Below are 20,944 nucleotides of genomic sequence, written 5' to 3'. Positions count from 1 at the left end.
CAAAATTCAAATGCTTGGCATATACTGTATATCCAGTGTCCCAGGGTCATGTGATCATCTTTTGTGACCTTCTGACAAGCAAAGTCAATGGGGAAGCCAGAGTCACTTAACAACTGGGTTACTGACTTAACAAAAGCAGTGATTCACTTAACAACTGTGGTAAGCAAGGTTGTAAAATGGGGCAAAACTCACTCAACAACTGTCTCACTTAGCAACAGAAATTTGGGCTCAATTGTGGTCATAATTCAAGGATTACCTGTACATTCATTGTGCCTCTACCCCAAATACCTACCAGTCTTCTTCAGATGCAGCATAAAATGTTGGGTCTTCAGATATGAGTTACATATACAAGGAATCTACAATCCTCTGTTTCTATCTTGCAGTCCAAAATTATGTTGAACTCAAACTGTAGTTAACCTTAAATGTGGTTTTCTAAAATAAATCCATTAATTTAGTTTAGAATAGCCAATGTAGGAGAGTAGACAGGACCAGGGAGGCAAGGTTTCAATCCAAACTTGACCATTAATTGGGTGATTTTGGACCATCACATTCTCTCAACCCAGTTTATTTCAAACGGCTATTTTTATGGATATGAAATAAGGGGAGGCCCGCATGTGTAACAATTTGAGCTCCACAAGGGTATAAATACAACACATTCAATCAAGCTAAACTGGCATTTTAAGAAAATATAAAATTCATATATAATTCAGATTAAGATTTTAAAACATAAAACCTGGCTGCGTTCTAAAGAAGAATCTATAATCTTAAATTTAGGAATCATCAACGCCTTCAAATAGTCTTGCCATCAGACAAGTTCTAATTTGGAAGTTCAGTGAGTTTTAACTCTTGTTCAGCAGAGTTAACTAAGCTTTGGTTAATGAATTGGTGAAACCAATTTGGCACAGGGGGAAAAAAAGTGAGTGATTTAGAAAATAAGCAGAATTATCATTCTTACCCTGAATTAATTTCATATTCATATCTTCATTCACTTTGGCAGTGTTGATTATGAAACAAGCTTGCTTAGCATAACGTAGAGTACTGAGGGTTTCTTCTATATTGCTGGCAGCAGGGCTGATTGTAGCAATCATAGCAGTTTTTGAATTTCCACCCAGACTTTCCTTTAACAGCCTTTATTTGAAAGAGAACAAAGCCACAAACTTGTGTGTTGTGTGCAGTTTTAAAAGGGGACAATACTAATAGTTAAAATCCAATCCAATTAAGGCAAAGCAAACAGATTTCTTCACTCGTGGGATCAGATCCTTGCACCATTCCACCAATCGAATCAATATCATCTGTCTTCCTTCAAACTTCAGAGTTTGACCATTTGCTAGGATCAGGAGAACTGAAGAATCTTTCTGGGGCATCTTGTCCTCCACTTAAACTTCAAAAGGGCACGTGTCCAGAAGACTTTTTAACATTATAGGTAAGCCTATGAACATAATGGAGTCTGCCCATTATGATCGTAAGTCATGACGGTTGTGAAACAGGTCATCTACATGACCAACAACCTTTTTGGCACCGTTTGTTAAGAGGATGTGGCAGTCATTAAGCGAACCAATGATTCACTATGGGATGTTTTTGCTGAAAACTGGAAATAAACAGTCATAAATGCAGCCCCCAAGATATCACTCAGGGAGAGCAGCTGTCAGGATTTCAGAACTGGGCCATAAGAACCCCCACAGAGGTTTGCCATAACTTCAAACGGTTGCTAAGCAACTAGCTGTAAGTGGAATACTACCTGAACTTATTTCCCTAGTATCTCTCTCCCTTCAACACCATAAGAACTAGTAAAGGAAAAGCCATTAGGTTTGTGGTGCTATATTAGGATTACCAATAAAATAAAAAACTGTAGGTTTATTTCACACCAGCTAATCAAAGTACACTCAACATTTCACAGGCTTTCAATAATAGGTTGGCTGGGACACTAGTTAAAAAGCAATACCTAGTTTGGTTTTGAATCTACCAAAGAAGCTATTGAAATGAGCTTCTGGGACTGAAGGACTTGAAGCACTGTCTTCCATCTACCAAATATTAAGATATTATTCATGTTTATCAGGTGTATACATAATCAATGCAGATAAAATAAAAAACATATGATATGCCAACTGTACTTTTTATGTATTCAAATCCTTTCAGAAAGACTTAGAATGTTAATATAGAAATCCTTATAAATATATACTGCTCAAAAAAATAAAGGGAACAGAAAATAAGACATCCTACTATTAAATGCAGTACATTGTGTTGTTTAAGTGTTCCCTTTAATTTTTTGAGCAGTATATTTAACTTTAGTCTTAAACAGATCCATTTTATTTTTGAGTTTTAAGCTCATCTCAGATGTTAAATGATCTCTAGGTTCATTTAAGGTTGTACAAGTTGCATGATAGATATGATACCTCTTGAAACAAACTTGTTGAAGCAAGATGTTTTTTGTCTGATCTCATTCTCTCTTACAAGCATGGACTCATTGCCTCAGACTAAACCCTTGAATTGAGAGAAATGATTAAAATGTGAAAAATGACAATGAAATCCTACATGTGTTGTCTGAAACATAAGTCCCAAGTAAGTAAGCAAAGGATTATAACTTCAGGATGAGTAGGTATGCTTAAGATTGTTATTAAGCACCGAAACTCAACTCATTTGACAAAATGTAGGCCTCAAAATATGATGAGCTTGGTAGCATCATATATTTTGCTTTCTGGAAAGATGAAAGAATTTAAATACATCAGCAGAAAGATACAAGAGTTATTTTGCTAAAATGAATAGAGTGCAATCAGAGGCTTAGAAAAGATATACAGGTAGTCCTCGACTTAACGACCACAATTGAGACCACAATTTCTGTTGCTAAGCGAGAAAAGCTCTTGAGTGAATTTTGGCCCATTTTACAACCTTTCTTGCCATAGTTGTTAGGTGAATCTGGCTCCCCCATTGACTTTGTTTGTTGGAAGTTCGCAAAAGGTGATTGCGTGATCCCGGGACATTGCAACCACCATAAATATGAGTCAGTTGCCAAACATCTAAATTTTGATCATGTGACCATAGGGATGCTGCAACAGTCATAAGTGTGAAAAATGGTCATAAGTCATTTTTTTCAATGCAATTGTAACTTTAAATGGTCATTAAATGAACTGTTGTAAGTTGAGGACTATCTGTAGTTCTAATGTTTACTGTCATAACTGCCTATTCTTGTAAAATCAAGACCAATGCCAAACAAGTTTCTTTTACAATTCTTAAAAATAGGTACATACCACGTAAGAACAGAATCACGATATGGCACAAATAATTTCTTCCTGCTTTGATTTTGCTCAGATAGTGCAGAAATAACTTTCCCCAGAGTTAACAAGGATTTGTTTATGCTTGCTCCTTCCTGTATTGATAAAAAGAAACATCAATGCATTTAAAATCCTAATTTGCCATGGAAATAGATTTTCAGCACTGTAATATTATAGAACCACCTTCTCCAGCCTGGTGCCCTGCAGCTTTGCTGGAACTAGAATACCCAGGATTCCCAATCAGCATTGCAAAAGCCAGTTGAGAGCTTTGCAATTTGCAGCCTCATCACATGGCACTGAATACCATGGACAAATAGTTAAGATATACAATTGTTTTCTACTCTGTTTGCAATTGATACCCTCAAAAATCAAGTAACATATCCAGTTTTGGGCACAACACCTAGACACATTCTGATAAATCAAATGATATTCAGAGAAATGCAATAAAATGATAATGTCAAGATATGTCCTTGAACTCTGGTGCCACAGTGGTTAGAATGCAGCATTGCAGGCAAACTCTGTCCACAGCCTGGTTGACTCAGCCTTCCAGCTTTCCAAGTACGGTAAAATGAGGAACAAGATTGTTGGGGGCAATATGCTGACATTCTAAACTGCCCAGAGAGTGCTGTAAAGCATTATGGGGTGGTATACGTTATAAGCCTAAGCCTAAGGCATATAAGTCTAAGGTGGTTGATACAGTAACAACAGATGTGGTCTTGCAGGAATTGGCCGATTTCCAATTGTGTTTTTTTTTCTTATACTATTATATGCGGTTATAGGTAGTCCTCAACTTAGGACCATAATGGAGCCTGTCCATTAGTCATAAGTTCTGATGGTCATAAAGCGGGTCACCCATGTCACTGATCCAATGTTCTGAGCTTTTTTGTGGCAATTAAGTGATTACTGTTCTTTATGAGCCAAATTTGATAAAAACCGGAAGTAAATGCTGGTTTTCCGCAAAAGCCTGGTAAAATATGATCATGTGACTATGGGCGCTGCAAACAGCCATAAATGTGGGTCAGTTGCCAAGCACCCAAAATTCAGTCATGTGACCATGGGGGCGGGGGGGGGGGAGAGAGAGTTGTCAGAATTTCAGAATCTGATCATAAGTACTCCTAGGGAGATCATTTGTAACTTCAAACAACTCCGGAGCGACCAGTCGTATGCAGAAGATCACCTGTATAGCGATACTGATTAATAAATGTATTTTAATGTTACAGGCTTAGTACTGTATTCTTGGTTCTTACTGTGAACATATACAATTTGAGGTACTGATGCTTTTTTTTTTAGACTAATGATTTATTGTTGATATATTTATTTTGGACATGTTACTAACTCATTTATAGCTAGAAATAGATTGCTCCTTTTGGAATTGAGTCACGGGTTCTAGTCATATTGTTTTTTGGATGCATTTTAATTTTGTCTCAAATTTTATTTACTGTTTTTTAAGAGAGATTTATAACTGCTCACAAATCACTTCTTGTGCTGGTCTAAGACTGCAACAAACTGACTGATTTGTGCATGTTTTACTCTTGTAAGCTGTATGGAGCTGACAATAATTAGACGATCAAAAATTAAGTCTTATAAATGATCAGATGTACTATTTGTTTTGCAATGAAATCCATCAACATCCAAAATCTGCAGCAGCATATCTGTTTGGTATAGAGAATGAGACAAACAACGCAAGCACTTCCATAGAAAACTGCCTATGTATACATTTTACCTTCAGTCTTTCTCCACTGGTTTGACCTGTAGAGCAGCGTTCACTCCCTGCTAAGTCTACTAGATTGACACGACTTATGATTCTGTGTTCATATTCTTTCTTTTCCACAATCTCTGTCTAAAACAAGTAAATAAATCATTATGATTAAACACAGCCCAAACACTGTAAATTCCCCATGGCAATAAATCAGTTTATACATTTATAACAAATGCAGAAGGATCACTTCCTGCACACAGTGTGGTTCTCCAATATTTAAAATTTTAATAGCAATAACATGCATAGTCAATAAATGCTGCCAGCACATTAAAAATGAAAGTATAGAAAGAAGAATCTGTTGCTAACATCAGAGATCGGTTTTGTTGATAGATACCTCTTAAATAGGAACGATTGTCAAGTCTGCTGTAGGTTAAAGAGGGCGACGCTCAAGACAAATGAGGATTCTGAAGATTCAAGAGGAAGCAGTTTTCATTTTCTGCCATAATTCATCAAAGGGCGAGCCTTCTTTGTAGCCAAAAGAATTTTGATCAGGAAAGGTGGAGTCAGGCTCCTTAGAGAAGGGATATTTCATGCCCATTTTTTGTCATGACTCAAAATCATTTCCTGACCAAGATAATGACGGGGAAAGCTTTCACACGAATTATGACTAGTCATTTAGTGACTGAAATTTCAGAGAACCCCATTAAAATAGGTACTCATTTAGATTCAAAGTTCCAATGGCTGCCCCCCAAGTCACATGATCAGTTTGGGCACTCAGCAACCAGCCCTCATATACAGCCATCTGCAATGTGCCGTAGTCATGTGGCCATGATTTACAATGGTTTTTTTTCCCAGAAACAGGGGTTTCTGGCAAAAAAAAAGCCCATCGCAGACATTGGATTCACTTAACAATCATCTCATTTCTTTGCCACCCTTAAGGATGGCAAAGCTTTTATCCATAGCTGTACCTATGATTTTGAACTTCTTGGCTCTTCCAATACAAACAAACTGCTCTGATACCCAAGCAGATCCAGAGAAGTCCAAATTAAATTCTAACTATTCCTTAGGTTCCCATGATTTAATGACTGCAGCTGCCGACACAGCCATAAAATTCACTCTTTATATTGAGGAATCTGTCTGAGTGAAGTGAGATGGGGACAAATGAGCAGGAAGTAGAGAAATTTGAGGGAACCAACCTAGCATGTAAAAGTTTCAATCCACTTGGACCAGGTACCTTCCACCTCAACATTATTTCATGAAATGAGAGATGCTGAGGCCAGAAGATGCTGCTTTTTCATCAGAGAGGCTTTTCTGAAACAGTCTCACTCTAGCAATTCGAATGGTTCCTTACTGATAGTTTTCGAAAAAGTTTTTTAAATGATGGTTTTCCAGAGACCCTTTGGGGAATTACAATAGTTATCACTATTTGGATGCCTATTATCATGGTTCGTTGCACACTCAGCCAGATGTTCAGACTGGATTTTGGGTCCTTCCCAAGGACTTAGATAGGCAGATATGGATGTTTGGATGGTGTTACAGATATCGTCATGAGATGTAAGCGGTTCGAAGTAAAGCTGCCTTTTGCAATTGACTGATGGTGAATTTGTCAGTGCTGATAGTGTTGTACTATCATTATTTTGATTATTATTGTGATAGCGCTGGTGATTATTATTACAACACTAAAGTTTTATTACATTCTGGAAGGTTTTATTACATTTTAGTTAAGTTTTCCTTGACTGCCTACAATATTCTCAGGAGTCTCCTCCAACATCAAAAGAATTAATACTTTTCATATCCTGCTTCTCTGAAGTCCAACTTTTGCTTCCATAAAGGATCATATGGAATATCATGGCTTGCACAATTCTGATCTTTGGAGTTATGGGCATGTCCCACTCTCTAAATATCTCTTTCAAGGCCTTCAAGGCTGCTCCATCAAGCATTAGTCTGTAATGTATTTCATGACTGCTTGTTCCTTTACTGTTGATGATTGATCCTAAAAGGCAGAAGCTATCAACCACTTTGATATCTTCATTGTCAATTCTAAGACCAGTTGTTATACCTGTTACTGATGTTCTTTATGTTTAATTTTAGTCCCAATTTATTTGCACTGTGCTCCATGACTTTTATTTTTAGAGCTTGCCGATTCTTTGCATTTTCAGCTATCAGAATACCATATCAATGTTAAAAAGCGAATCTCCTTCAGAAAAGGAAGTTACTTGATTAAAATGTTGAAGGTTTGAAAAAAATCTTATGATAAAGCCACCACCGACACATGCACGCAACATACACACAACCTTTTAAGAAAGTCCTCATAATACCTTGATTTGTGTCATCACCAATGTGAAAACAGAGTGAGATCGAGAACTCTTGTCATTCATGCCAGTGGCAGCAGTAGCTCTATGCTTGTTTCCTAGCTGGAGCCAATTCTGATGAAAAGAGAGGAGATGCAAAAGTTTAAAAAGCACTTTGTATGCCATTATTACTTCAAAGTAAGCATAAGAATAGCTAATGTGAATAAAACATATATAACCATACATATAGAATTTAGCTATCATAGATTTGAAATTACTATCCTTTAAATGTCTACGGAGATTCTCAGGCATCCAGGTCACGGTTCTCCCAAAGGTGACTTTTCAGGAGGCAACTGGACTTTCTGGTGTTTTTTTTCTTTGAAGACGTTTCACTTCTCATCCCAGAAGCTTCTTCAGCTCTGACCAGATGGTGGGGAATGGAAGGATTTATATTCCTTGCAGACAGCTGGTCATTTGCATTCTTTTAGAGAGTCGTTGGGACCATTTGGAGGTTTTCTGTGTCCTCAGGTTCACCTGAGTAGTGCAAACGTGTAGGGAGCCTTCTGGCTGCAGGATGTTTTCTGCCCTGTTCCCGTAGTCTGCAATGTTTTCTGGAAATCCCTTCATACTCCCTCAGCATTCGAAAGGTGTTCTTCCCAAAGTGCATAGCTAAATGTCTATGGAGATTCTCAGTCATCCAGGTCATGGTTGTCCCAAAGGTGTCACCTTTGGGAAACAGGCACCTAAATCATTTTTGTCTAATATAAGTCCAATAGAATCTTGTTGGCCCCTTAGAGAAATAGGCAAAGCCTATCTCTCAGTCTAGTAGTTCACATTGCCTTTCCTTCTTCAGTTGAGTTCTGCTGTCTTCCCAAGCGTTCCACTGGCCAACACATTAAAGTGAAGCTTTTCCCACTCTTCTAACTACTCACTCTTCCCCAGGACTATGTTGCTTAGTTACAATTTAACCTATCAGTAGTATAATGGTAATAACAAATTAATAGATTCTTCTTGGTAAAGAATGGATGGTCTCATCTTGGAGGGTAAATAGGGAAACAAAGAGTTGCATTATTTTTTAAAGAAGGCTTCCATATGCTATTTTATACATGTAGGAGAAACAAGCAGAACTGCTTTCCCTTTGAACTGCAGCCCTAAAATTAGCTTGTCAGTATTATATTACAGAATTGGTTTAGCATTTGTATTTTATGCTTGTCATCTGTTTTTGTCATGTTACTTCTTCTTTAATGAGTTTCCTCTTGAAATTCTACAGTATACATAAACACATGTAAAAACAGAGCCTTTCTCAAATTCTTGCAGAGTTTGTAAAGAAAATGAATTAAAAACCATGATAATGCAAGGAACTTTCTACTAAGATGCTAGCATTTCTTACTAGTTCAATTATTTTAATACCACACAAAAGTCAGTAAAATGTAACATGTTCTCTCTCTGTTACTCTATAATCTTTTGTTTACTATAGTTAATGGTAATATCTTTACATATTCTATTGAAAGCTTCATAATTTATATTTAAATTAACAAAATTTTACCTGGATATCAGAGTAAGAACTAATGGCATTCCTAAAAGGAAAGGGATAATTTTATCTAGTTAGAAAAATTAATGTTGAGATATATGAAGTAATCAGCTTAAATTAAATTTCTTAGTTGTAATAGTATAATGCAGGGGTGTCAAACTGCCGGCCTGCGGGCCAGACGTGTCAGCAGAAAACCACACCTGCCCCAATGAAAAAAAAGCTCCGCTACGTCGCACGACGTCACGTGACGTCACGAGTTTGACATGTCTGGTATAATGTAATATTAGTATACATATATAGATATAGAACAATATATACGCATACTGACATAATTGCTGAGTTTACAAAGGTTTACAGAGAAATCTATTTTTTACTTGTTTGTTAGGCCACAAGAACCAACTAAATGGAATTACAAACTTAATATTTGCAATCTATCTTTTAAGTAGAAAAACAATGCAAATTTTTGGACTAGAGCTTATATTTGACTAAGAAGGAGAGTCCACACTGGGTAGACTGAGGTCTGGAATACCGATTAAGGGACCAAGTTAAGGAGAAGCAAGATGGAGGGTTGTTCTATTAAAAGTCTAAACAGTAGATAGCAATTTGGAAACAAGACCCCAAGGATCAGTGGGTAAAATAAAATGAAGTCTGAAGAAGAGCAGGAAGTTAATGAGAAGAGAGAATATCCAAAGGGAATTTGATTAGTTGAGGAGTGAATTTCATTTTTTACAACAGCTAAGAAATAAGGGTAGACTTCTTGTTATATTTGGCGTCATTGAATAAAGCTGCAGTTCAGCACCCAGGCTCTCATAGAAAAATTCAGAAAGTAAAATGTATTGGCTAATTCAAGAATATCCAAAGAGACTTCCTCTTTGCATAGTCAAACTTCCTATCAGTTTTAAGTCCCCTCCTTTTAACTCTTTGCACATTCCCCAAACCAGGTCAAGAGCAGATTTGGAGAAAACAGGAAGAATGGAAGAAGAAATCACTTCTCCTGGCAGATACCATTCTATCAGAGAAAAGGCATCATTGGATAATCACTTACGCTGTCAGGTCTTCCACATATGGCCCAAAGACTGGATGTTCTCTTACACGAAGCTTTTAATTTAAAAAAATTGCTGATTAGAAATGTGAATGTTTTAAAAGAATTATTTTTAGTTATTTACTAAACAATTTTACGTTGCCGGCTAATTCACATATAGGCAGCATACAACATTAAGATCTCAGTGAAACACAATAAAAATGTGAAACTTCTTGAACAAAATTGTTTCACTTTACATTCTATTTATAAACCACAAAAAATATTAATACACTTCATTGTTAGAATTGCACCAGGCAAAACAGCATGCAGATTAAGCTTTAAGAGGTTTAAAAGTAATAGTTAAAACAGAATAATAGAACAAAATAGACAGGAAAAAAATAACCTGGACTAGTTACTTAAAACGAACATTTTAACTTACAGGTTGTTTCTTCTCTCCATTTTCAGTTCTGAAGATAAGCAAATCATGAATTTTTTCATTATAGACTTCAAAATAGCTGATTTCAAGATGATAAGTAGTCTAATAGTAAGAAGAAAAGTTTGATTGCTGGTTAAGTACTTTGGGAAAGCAAAACTGACTATATGATAGTGGAAGCTGCAAAAATGTGACTTAAGGACTTTTTATGACTCTGAGAATTCATACAGAGAGGGTGAAACCAAACAGGACAGAGGTTTTAAATTCCTCATAGGCAAAATGGATGCCTTAAAGCTTACAGATGCTTAAGGCACCAATCTCACAGCCTGAAAACCATTTCCCAAAATAAGATATACTTATGCTGATACCTTAGTTAGGATGGATGGCCAAACTTACCTTCAAATGCATAAATGCAGACCCTAACAATTTCTAGGATGAACAATAATCAAGGATCATTGTCTTGAAGTTTCTTTCTACTCCAATTAGTAATGTTTTACAATGATACATGTTTTGCTCAATTTTTTCAAAAGGCACATTATTCTGTAACACTAGCCAAACTATGAAGTTGGTGATCCAACTTCACAATGCTTGCAAAACTGTTTCAATATATCATAATACTGTACATCTTGGATGAAATAAAAGCACAGAATGTAAAAATCTTCACCCGGAGAAATAGAATTGGATTCTTATGCTATTTGATTACATACCCTTGACAACACGTATTGAATGATCTACATGTATCAAATAATCCATAGTAAAATAATTTAGATGGCATAAAGTTTACCTGTATCACACTTTCCTTTATGTGCACTTTTATAAATGTTACCTTTTATCTATCTCAGATAAGAAAGACTTATCACAGTTTAAGCACTATTATAAAGAAATTTTATTTTAATTCCATCTGAATTCCAGAAACTAATGTTGAAATGCACATTTAATTATTACAGGCTAAAGAAGATTTCTATTCCAAACTGATGAGGATATAAGTATCACAGTACCTGTTTTGTTTCTTTTTCTGCTATTTGACAAAAAAGATCTTGACAGAATCTTGGTATTATTCCTCGTTCATCATCATCAAACCCCATCATGCTGTAATGACAATTTGAATATATTCAATTCAGCAGAAGACCTTTTGCATTTTTTCAAATCATTCTCCATACGAAAGAGAACAAAACCCATTCCTATTTCATTTCATTTCTATCTATCCTCTCTGATCTAAGAACAAATCCCAACCTTTTCCTGGGTTCTGCCATTCTTCCAAGGGGTAGGGGGGATGTACCTGCAGGGCTATTACTATCACTACAATGTAATCCTTTACTTTGTTTATTGGGTCTGTATCCAACTTGTAACAACTTGTTTCCTGCATTATCTCTCTCTCTGAACTCTTATTTTTTAAACTGTCAGAAGAACAAAGGAGGGAATAAGGAATGTAACCTCAGTGGCTGGTTTATGTCTACACTCTGAGAGGAGGGTGTGAAGAAGACGCCGACCCTCTCTGTGTGAGCTGGAGACAGGCCGATGTTATCTCCCCGGTTCCCACAACGGACTTAACACTTGGGGATTGGCCATCCCACATCGGGCAGTCAATCTGTGGGGTGGGGTCTTGTCTGGGGATATTATAATCTACTGCGCTGCACGGGAAATCTCAGATCCTGTCTATTATGCCTGCTATCAACTACTCTTAATAAAAGTTCCTATTGGAAGAAACTGTTTCCAAGAGTTCTGCTTACTTAAGATGTGGAGTTGAAGTGGGTCCTGACAACAAGGTTTAAAAAAACAATTTAAAGAAATCAGAATTCTTCTATAGAATCAGAATACTGAAAAATCTCTAAGCATTAAAAAAATAAGCCATCCTCATTAGATTAATGAATAAGACCAGTCTCGCTGTCTATCGCTATTTCGATCTAATAACAAAAGTAGGAGCTTTTTACATATTTTTTCTTCAAATGATATAATAGTAAATATATCTGATAACAAATATAATTAAGGCAAAGCAATTTTACCTTCCTTCTTAGATACTCCAAAATTAGAGCATCCTGAAAATAAGCAAATGTGCTATTAAGCTACTGCTGGCAAGACAGAAACAAAAGAGAATAGGTTCTTTGTCCTTATACATTTATTTAGTAAAGGAGGGGGGGAAACTCTCCAGATCAAAAATTGAGTTAGAAGGCTGTTGGATGCAGAAGGTCCGCCCAACTTCTCAGCACATCCAATGCTTCATTTCTACTTTATTCTCATTTCAGACTGCCAATTATTGGAAAGTACCAACCTTGAAGGCTGGCTGGGAAACGAAAGTCGGAGTTCTCTCCTTCAGTTTTTTTTGGGGGGGAGGGTGGGGGAAATCCCATGTTTTGGAGAATGATCTCAGAGGATGCAGCTCAGCAATGACTTTCTAACTATATCTGGAAACATGAAATTCATTCTTCAGCAGAGCAGCCAGAATCACATAGAACAGTCATTTATGGCTTCTAAACATGTGATTAAGCCTCCCCCCCACACACCCTTGGAACTTATTGTATTGCTTATTAATGCAATAAACTTGTATTAATGTTCCTGTTAACAATACTTGCATGGCATTTTTAAAGTACCTCACAAACCTTGTTACAACCATCTTTACAATATGCCTTCTAAGGAGAGCAACATTATTAATTCTATATTACTGACAGATGTCCAAGACAATTGAATCAAATTATTTTTCTTTTTTATTTAATGTGTTACATGGATTCAAGTAATTCTTATTTATTCAGCAACCCATATTTAAAAGAATCTATGGCCTAGCACAATTTGTGCATCCAACCAAAAAGATGGTTGCCTGAGACCATTTAGTACACTCAGGGCTTTTTTTCTCATAGAACGCTGAGAACCTTTTTTTTTTTTGCAAAAACAAACAACCCAGCTACCTTATTGGTTTTCCTAAGCTTTTTGCAGGGCTAGCAATCTTGGCTCTTTTTTATGACTCATGGACTTCAACTCCCAGAAATCCTGAGCAAGCCATGCTGAGGGGAAAAGGAGAGGTTTCCAAGATGAGCCATGCTGGCTCAGGAATTCTGGGAAACCCTATACCATTTCAGACAAATGGCTGGCCAGTCTCTTCTTAAAAACGTCCAGTGTTGGAGCATTCACCACTTCTGGAGGCAGGTTGTTCCACTGGTTAATTGTTCTAACTGTCAGGAAATTTCTCCTTAGTTCTAGGTTGCTTCTCTCCTCGACTAGTTTCCATCCGTTGCTTCTTGTCCTGCCTTCAGGCACTTTGGAGAATAGCTTGGCTCCCTCTTCTTTGTGGCAACCCCTGAGATATTGGAACACTGCTATCATGTCACCCCTCAGCATTCTCTTCATTAAACTAGACATACCCAATTCCAGCAACCGTTCCCTATGTTTTACCCTCCAGTCCCCCAATCATCTTTGTTGCTCTTCTCTGTACTTTCTAGAGTCTCGACATCTTTTTTACATCGTGATCACCAAAACTGGATGCAATATTCCAGGTGTGGCCTTACCAAGGCATTGTAAAGTGGTATTAATACTTCACGTGATCTTCATTCTATCCCTCTGTTAATGCAGCCTAGCACTGTGTTGGCTTTTTGGCAGCTGCAGCACACTGCTGGCTCATATTTAAGTGATTGTCCACTAGGACTCTGAGATCTCTCTCACAGTTACTACTATTGAGCAAGGTACCACCTATACTATACCTGTGCATTTGATTTTTCCTGCCTAAATGTAGAACCTTACTTTTTTCACAATTGAATTTCATTTTGTTAGATAGTGCCCAGTGTTCGAGTCTGTCCAGATCCTCCTGTATCTTAAGCCTGTCTTCTGGAGTGTTGTCTGCAAATTTGATGAGTTCCCCATTTATCCCCTCATCCAAATCGTTGATGAAGATGTTGAAGAGCTGCACAGACCTCTTCTAGATTTTCCTCTTGCCTTTCCGAGTTAACTCCTTGGTCTGTCATTGAGCAAGAATTGACTTTGTAGGGAAGCATATTATCATTTGATGTATATTTAACATATGTTCTACCTTTATTTACCAATTATATAATATTTGTATGCAATCCACATGGCGAGGTTTGGGGAAACTTACAATAGAAAAAATATATTTTTAAAATCGTAAGATTAAAACATCGCCTGGCCCGCACCACCTCCGCATTGCGCAGCCCCGCCATATAGAGTGGGCTCTGCTGCTACCACAGCACCAGCCGCGCCAGCTCCAGCCCCAGGGAGGGGAGCCAGCCGCCAACACCCTTCACACCTGTGACTGCAGCAGCACCGCCCCCCCACCCCCCCACCCCCCGCCTCCTGCACCCACCAACATGAGAGTTCCGGCACCTTTTTTTTAGAAAAAAGCACTGAGTACACTCATAACATTTCCAAGGAATTTCTGGTTAAACTCGTTTTAAAGTCTCTTTGCCACCATATTATTCTACCTAGTTTGCAAGACCATGTGCATTTTTATCATCTCACAAAGATTTGCATGACATTTTATCAGTGGGTAGCTGCGTTCTAATTATATTCTAGAGAGGATTAAACATGTTAATTTGTTGCAGCGAAGAAACAACAAAGAGACTTATCACATCTCAAAGACTAACTGAGGTTCTATCTTAGTTTCATGGATTACATTGATTTCAACAGATGCAATCATATATCTGTAAAAATCTTAGTTTAAGATCACTGTTGAAGGCAACATATATCAAATGCTGCTGATTCTCATCTGCCCCCAAAAATTTTCCCTTCCAACTCAACTTACGTATACGATTTTCCAGAACCAGTCTGTCCATATGCAAAAAGACAAGCATTGTATCCTTCAAAGGCCGTCTCTAGTAGAGGCATTGCCAAAGATTGGTATATTTTTTCTTGGCTTGCATAGTTAAGACGCTTATCAAAAGACCAGAATGAAAAGTCAAAGGTGAAATTGTATATTTGTTTTGTAGATGGATGATGAACAACAGTCTCTTGCCCTTCCATAGAAACCACTTGAATAGATTCTTCATTTTTGTCTCTAGGTAAAAACACAAAATAAATGTAATTTGCAATGAAGTAAATGCTCAACACATTAGGGAGTGCACCTAAACTCCTAATGCCGCTGGGGGGGGATGAAAGCCCTAATAAGCAGGCATATACATAGAATGAAGGCTATTGCTAAGCACATTGATTTGTGCTTAGATTGTAAGCCGCCCTGAGTCTTCGGAGAAGGGCAGGATATAAATGGGATTTTAAAAAAAAAATACACAGATTCTGGATAGGCTAAAAGCAGACTAAAAAAAAAACAAATATGGAAGCCATCATACTGCATTGCAAGAAGCCGGAGATTAACTTTGGTAGTAGACTAGAAAAGTGTTTCTCAATCTCAACAACTTTAATTTATATAATTTCAATTCCCAGAATTCTTTAGCCAGTAGGCTGGATGGACAAATCTGAGAGTTGAAGCCTACAGAGCTTTAAGTTGCTGAATTTGAGAAACCCTGGACTAGGGAGAGACAACAGGAATAAAATTGGATCACTCTTGTACGTCACTAAAAGGGTGTCCATGATTATCATCACCTTGGAAGATAATGCCTGGGTACAGTTACAATGATCTGTGTGAAGACTTACCTGAAACTAAAGGGCCGTACCCTCACGGCCACAGTCACTTTACTGTTTTCTATTTTAAAAGGATTGTCTTTAAAGGACACATTCTGCTTTATGCTGTCTTCTTTTGCCGAAGCAGCTCGTTGAGTATATGTGGTATTTTCTTGCATCTTTCCCATTTTGCTTGGAGTGAATGCAGCACAGCTTTCCTTTTGTGAGATTTGAAGACAAGGCGTCCTACTTTTTAAGATGGAGGTGGCAGGACTCTTGGCATTCTGAACGGTTGATACTTCTGCTGTATTTTTCCTTGGGGTCTTCTGTCTTTCTAAAGATTCGTTTTTAGTAAGATTATTCTGCCGGTTTTCAGTTCCATTTGATTTACTGAACCTTCCAGATGTTGTTAATGCCAATGGCTTACCGTTAGGATTAGTTGTGGTTAAGCGTAATAATCGAGAAATCTCATTTTGATTTTGAGAAGCAGCAGGTGTTCTGGGTTTTATGGGTGTGACATTCCCAGTAACATTACTATAATTTGTGTTAGAATTTGTCTTTCCAGTAGCCTTAATAAGTGAAACATCACTGTGGTTACCTCTGGATGAAAATGGAGCATTATTACTTTCTGGTGGCAAGTATCCCGCTTTTTCTGTTTTAGATTCATAAATATTATTTGTCTTAAGTTTCTCAGCTGCTGTAGTTGCAATTCGGGGCTGGAGGGTTAATCTTTCTTCCAGTAGTGTACTATCACTGCCATGGATTTTATCTACATTGGATTCTCCTTTACTGGTTGCTCTTCCTCTTTGGAGAGTCAGCTTGATTTCTGATGTATATGCAGGTAAAGCACCGGACAGTTTGTTACAGGCAGAAACTACATAGGTCCTGTTTATTTCCGCAGTCTTATTCAAAGGTTGTAAGAGTGAACTGGTTCTCTCGTATTCTAATACGCACGGTTTTAATTGTTGTCCAAATCCAAGTGTTGAAGAGACATTTCCTGAGGGCGGTTTTTGTGAAGACCCGCCAAGCTCACTATCGTGGCTTTTCTTAGGAACAGAAACGATAGACATTAAAGCAGAATACTACCAACTACAGCTGTAAAACTGAAATTATCTCATGTAAGGTCTGTCTGGAAAAAAAAAAGAATTGGCTCCTAATCTCACTCAGATGGCATCTGTTAAAAGAAAAAAGAAAAAAGCATTATTTTCAGGTGGAAAAATTCAGAATAAAGTGCTTTAGGATTGTACAGTAGGTGGTAGCCTATACAGTCTAATGATTAATGATTCCAGCTTGTAAAATACATTTTAATTTTCAAATAAGACTGCACTGCTAGAATATATCTTACTGACTAGTGGCATTTATTTCTGACATTTAAAGTCATATTTATTCATCTATTTCCCAGTATTTATAATCCTTCTTATTCCTAACATATTCTAGATAGGGTACAACAAAATTAAAGCAGAGAAAATTGTAAAGCACACAAAATTAACATATCGTGATTTATGAGCACAACTGAGACCAGAATTTCTGTTACTTAGCAAGGCAGGTATTAAGTGGTTAACTGAGTCACATTCAATTTTACAACCTTTTTTGGCCACAGTTGTTAAGTAAATCATGTGGTCATTAAGCAACTCCAACTTCCCTCACTGACTTTGCTTGTCTGAAGATGGCTGGGGTAGTTGGAGATGGTGATCACATGACCCCAGGTCCCTGCAACAGTCATAAATACATGCTGATTACGGAAGCACCTGAATTTTGATCACATGACCACAGGGAAGCTGCTATGGTTATAAGTCACTTTTTTCATTATTTCTGCAGCTTCGATAACTAAATGAATGGGTGTCGTGGAAGACTACTTGTAATATCTTTTTTAAAAAGTCAACAATAAAACTAAACCTACTTTAAACTAATGGCCAAATTCAGAGTAGGGGAAGATTGTTTGGGTCTGCTTACAAAGTGCAGCAAGGACAGGAATCTCCCTTCTTCTAGGTGAGGATACTCCACGAAGTGAGGGCCTGTACTGAAAAAGTGTGGATGGAGTAGTAAATGGAACTCAAAAATCAAACTTTCAGTCTGCTTCTCTTTAAAGATAAAGAAATGTGAAAAGCATTTTTGCCTCTTAAAACACAGTACTTTGGAACAGTGAATTCATTACAATATAGCAGCAAATTTTAAATTGATGAATTATGTGAAAGGGGGAGTTTCTGCAGATGTTTTGATCAGGCTTACAAAACTCTCTTCTGTACAATTATGAAAGTTGTACAAACCCCATCTTTTGATCCCAATCAACCTGTTACTTATATTATTTTTGAAAAGGTCTGAATGCTTGTTCCATGATAATTTTGGTATCAAATTATAATTCTTTACAATTCTTGCACACATTCACTGAATTAAAAAAACAACCATCTGACAGTTTTCAAATTAAAGAAATCCTTCCTGAAGGGACTAAAAAAGTGTTTTTCAAACTTAGCAACTTTAAGATGAGTAAACTTCAATTCCCAGAATTCCCCAGCCAGTGTGCTGACTGGGAAATTCTGGGAGATGAAGTCCACACATCTTAGTTGGCAAGCTGGAAAACCACTGAACTAAAACAACGATGGGGACTCCTCAATTTCCGGATGTTGCTAGCCTACAATTCCCACCTTTTGTAGGGAATATGGATGATGGCATTTGCAATCAAATTACGCCAAAACATTTGGGAACCCTCAATTTCTCGAAACCGACATTAGAAGAAACAATAATCTTGGTTGTTTTTTCTTTTTGCCAAGGCAAGCTTTACAGTGCTTCTCGCATGCCAAGAAAAACTGCTTCAAGAGACCAATTAAAGAAGCGGCGGCCTATGGAAATCTAGAAACTCAATAAACAATCCTTCGAGTAAAGAAGAGGAAGCCACATTTAGAAGTGACCTTTTCGCGCGTTACTGCTTACCTGCCCTTCGACGTCAAACCAACAGACTATCATTTCAGCGGCACATCCGACTCTCTTTTCGAATGCGCCGCGATGTTTGCTATTGGTTGAGAGGGTGGATGACGTCACACGCAGCTCCCGAAAGCGGGGAGGACCAGACGTAGTCAAGGAATTACCTCTAGGGCGCTATAGCGATACCTCTGGTTCTGAAGCGAACACTTTCATTTCGCGGTCAACCAAGACCAAGATGCTGTAATGAATCGAACTGAGCCTGATATTTCAGAGATGTTTGCTCTCTTTCCCATTTCGATGGGAAGAGCCCTAAAGCGAGCCGAGGGAAAAATTAGAGATAGAATAAAAAACTTTGTCACTTTAAATGAACACTAATCCAGCATACTTTAAAATGAAGTTTCGTTGCAATCAGCTCTCAAAAAAAAATACTTGCTTCAGGGTTGCGTTTCCATCTCGAGCTTTTCTTAATTTCTAAAGGTAAAACTAAATAAAACTGCTGCTTGTGCCCGAAATCTCTGTAATAGAAGCCATTGGTTTCGATCGTACATTAAGATAAAGCTGCAACTGCGAAACGGACCTCCGAAACTTTACTTCAGATGGTTGGATGTGTAGAATAACTAGCATATGGTCGAAGAGAAACGTATTGATTTCAAACGAGTAGTTGTGTGTGTGTTAATGAGATTAATAGCAAATAATAAATTATTTGATGTACTTAAGAGTCCCTTGGAATATAAAATATTCCTAAAATATTTAGACTTCCTTAAATCAGTTCTCTCTCCCCCCCCCCCGCGTGTGTATGTGTGTGTGTTTAAATTTCGTTTCCTGATATTTTTACAGTTATTTAAGTTGTACAAGTAGTTACTTAATTCCACCTATAATTGGCTTCAGTTGGCCTTGTGATTGTATATCGGGGCTAATAATTACAAAACAGGATGGTGTCACCATTCAGGCACTCCCATCTAATGCCCAATTTTCAACAATTCAGCCTTCCCATTCTTTTTTCTATCAGCCCTCTAGAGGCCATTAAAAACAATCAGCACTTCCCAAAAACAATCAGGACTTCTGCTCTCACTCTTTACCTGCCTAGATACCTTTGGACAAGCCCCCAAGGACTGGTAACCTGAGTTATTCTGCCGATACATAAAAAAAGAATGTGTTAATTTTAGCCTCTTTAACATCAGCAGCAAGCTCCATGTTAACGTATCCATAATAGATATTCCAGGATTGGTTGGAGACTTGCTATCCGCTTCTGATGCTTGCATTCTAGTACCTCATTGGAATTCATTCCTCCTACAATACATCTCTTTTTGTCACATTCACAGATTTCACACCAGCAATTGACTCCATTTTCTGAATTAAATTGTGGGAGAAGTTGGACACCTCTTCAACTGACCTGCATCTACTGCGTTTAAAACATATGCTGCATGAAGATATGTCACTTAAAGTAAAATATAACCCCAGGGCCATTTCTGTGTTCTATTAAAACTCAGATGGGCATCAAGCAAGGCTGCTTATTAGCCCCATCCTATTTAACTTTCATATTAACGCCATGGTAGGTCATCTCTATAACATGGTCTTTCACTCCCCCAAACTTGCTAAAAGACAAATATCTATTGTATCTCAGCAGATGATGCAACAATACTTTCAAAAATGCCAAGTGGCCTTTAAAAAGCACTGATGACCCTAGCACAGTATTGCAAGGAAATTAGCTGGAACTCAGTTATTAGAACTTGCTAAAAGACAAATATCTATTGTATCTCAGCAGATGATGCAACAATACTTTCAAAAATGCCAAGTGGCCTTTAAAAAGCACTGATGACCCTAGCACAGTATTGCAAGGAAATTAGCTGGAACTCAGTTATTAGAAAATTATAGTATTTGCCCCAAAGCTTAAGAATCACTCCTGGAGCCTAGATGGCCACAAGATTAATTAGGTTCTGTTTTGAAATACGTGGAAGAGTCTATTCTGTTGGCAGCATGAAGACAATATTGCTGAAAATTCAGAGTAGTTAACTGCCACCTTTAAATACTTTAAAACAAAAGGTAGCCACTACACTTTCAAATTTGAAGCCAAATTGCTAGTACATCTTTTCTGTGATACCTAGCTATGTCCCTTCTCCAATTTTGCACCTCTAGAGCTTGTACAATCCAATTATCTAAGAGTATTTTAAAATATATTGGTTAACAAAGATAAAATAAGTATTCTATATATTAATATCTAGGACTTT

The 20,944-nt window shown here is 37.4% G+C and overlaps 1 protein-coding gene across 1 annotated transcript in view; it reads right to left on the bottom strand.

Annotated features, from left to right (window-relative positions):
* Window positions 1-17,243, bottom strand: part of KIF14 (kinesin family member 14) — a 44,221-nt gene extending 26,978 nt beyond the window's left edge. The window contains exons 1-10 of the mRNA XM_083357738.1: window positions 15,831-17,243; window positions 14,986-15,237; window positions 11,243-11,333; window positions 10,251-10,349; window positions 9,836-9,888; window positions 8,806-8,836; window positions 7,287-7,394; window positions 4,993-5,109; window positions 3,246-3,364; window positions 956-1,128 (exon numbers count right to left, since the gene is read on the bottom strand). Of these exons, the coding sequence (XP_083213864.1) occupies window positions 956-1,128; window positions 3,246-3,364; window positions 4,993-5,109; window positions 7,287-7,394; window positions 8,806-8,836; window positions 9,836-9,888; window positions 10,251-10,349; window positions 11,243-11,333; window positions 14,986-15,237; window positions 15,831-16,867 (2,080 nt within the window). The 5' untranslated portion in view covers window positions 16,868-17,243. The remainder of the gene's footprint in view (window positions 1-955; window positions 1,129-3,245; window positions 3,365-4,992; window positions 5,110-7,286; window positions 7,395-8,805; window positions 8,837-9,835; window positions 9,889-10,250; window positions 10,350-11,242; window positions 11,334-14,985; window positions 15,238-15,830) is intronic.
* Between the last annotated feature and the right edge of the window lie 3,701 nt (window positions 17,244-20,944).

Source organism: Vipera ursinii, assembly GCF_947247035.1.
Source record: "Vipera ursinii genome assembly, chromosome: 3".
NCBI lineage: Eukaryota > Metazoa > Chordata > Lepidosauria > Squamata > Viperidae > Vipera > Vipera ursinii.
The sequence above is the reverse complement of the archived record's forward strand: the minus strand, read 5'-3'. Positions and strand labels throughout refer to the sequence as shown.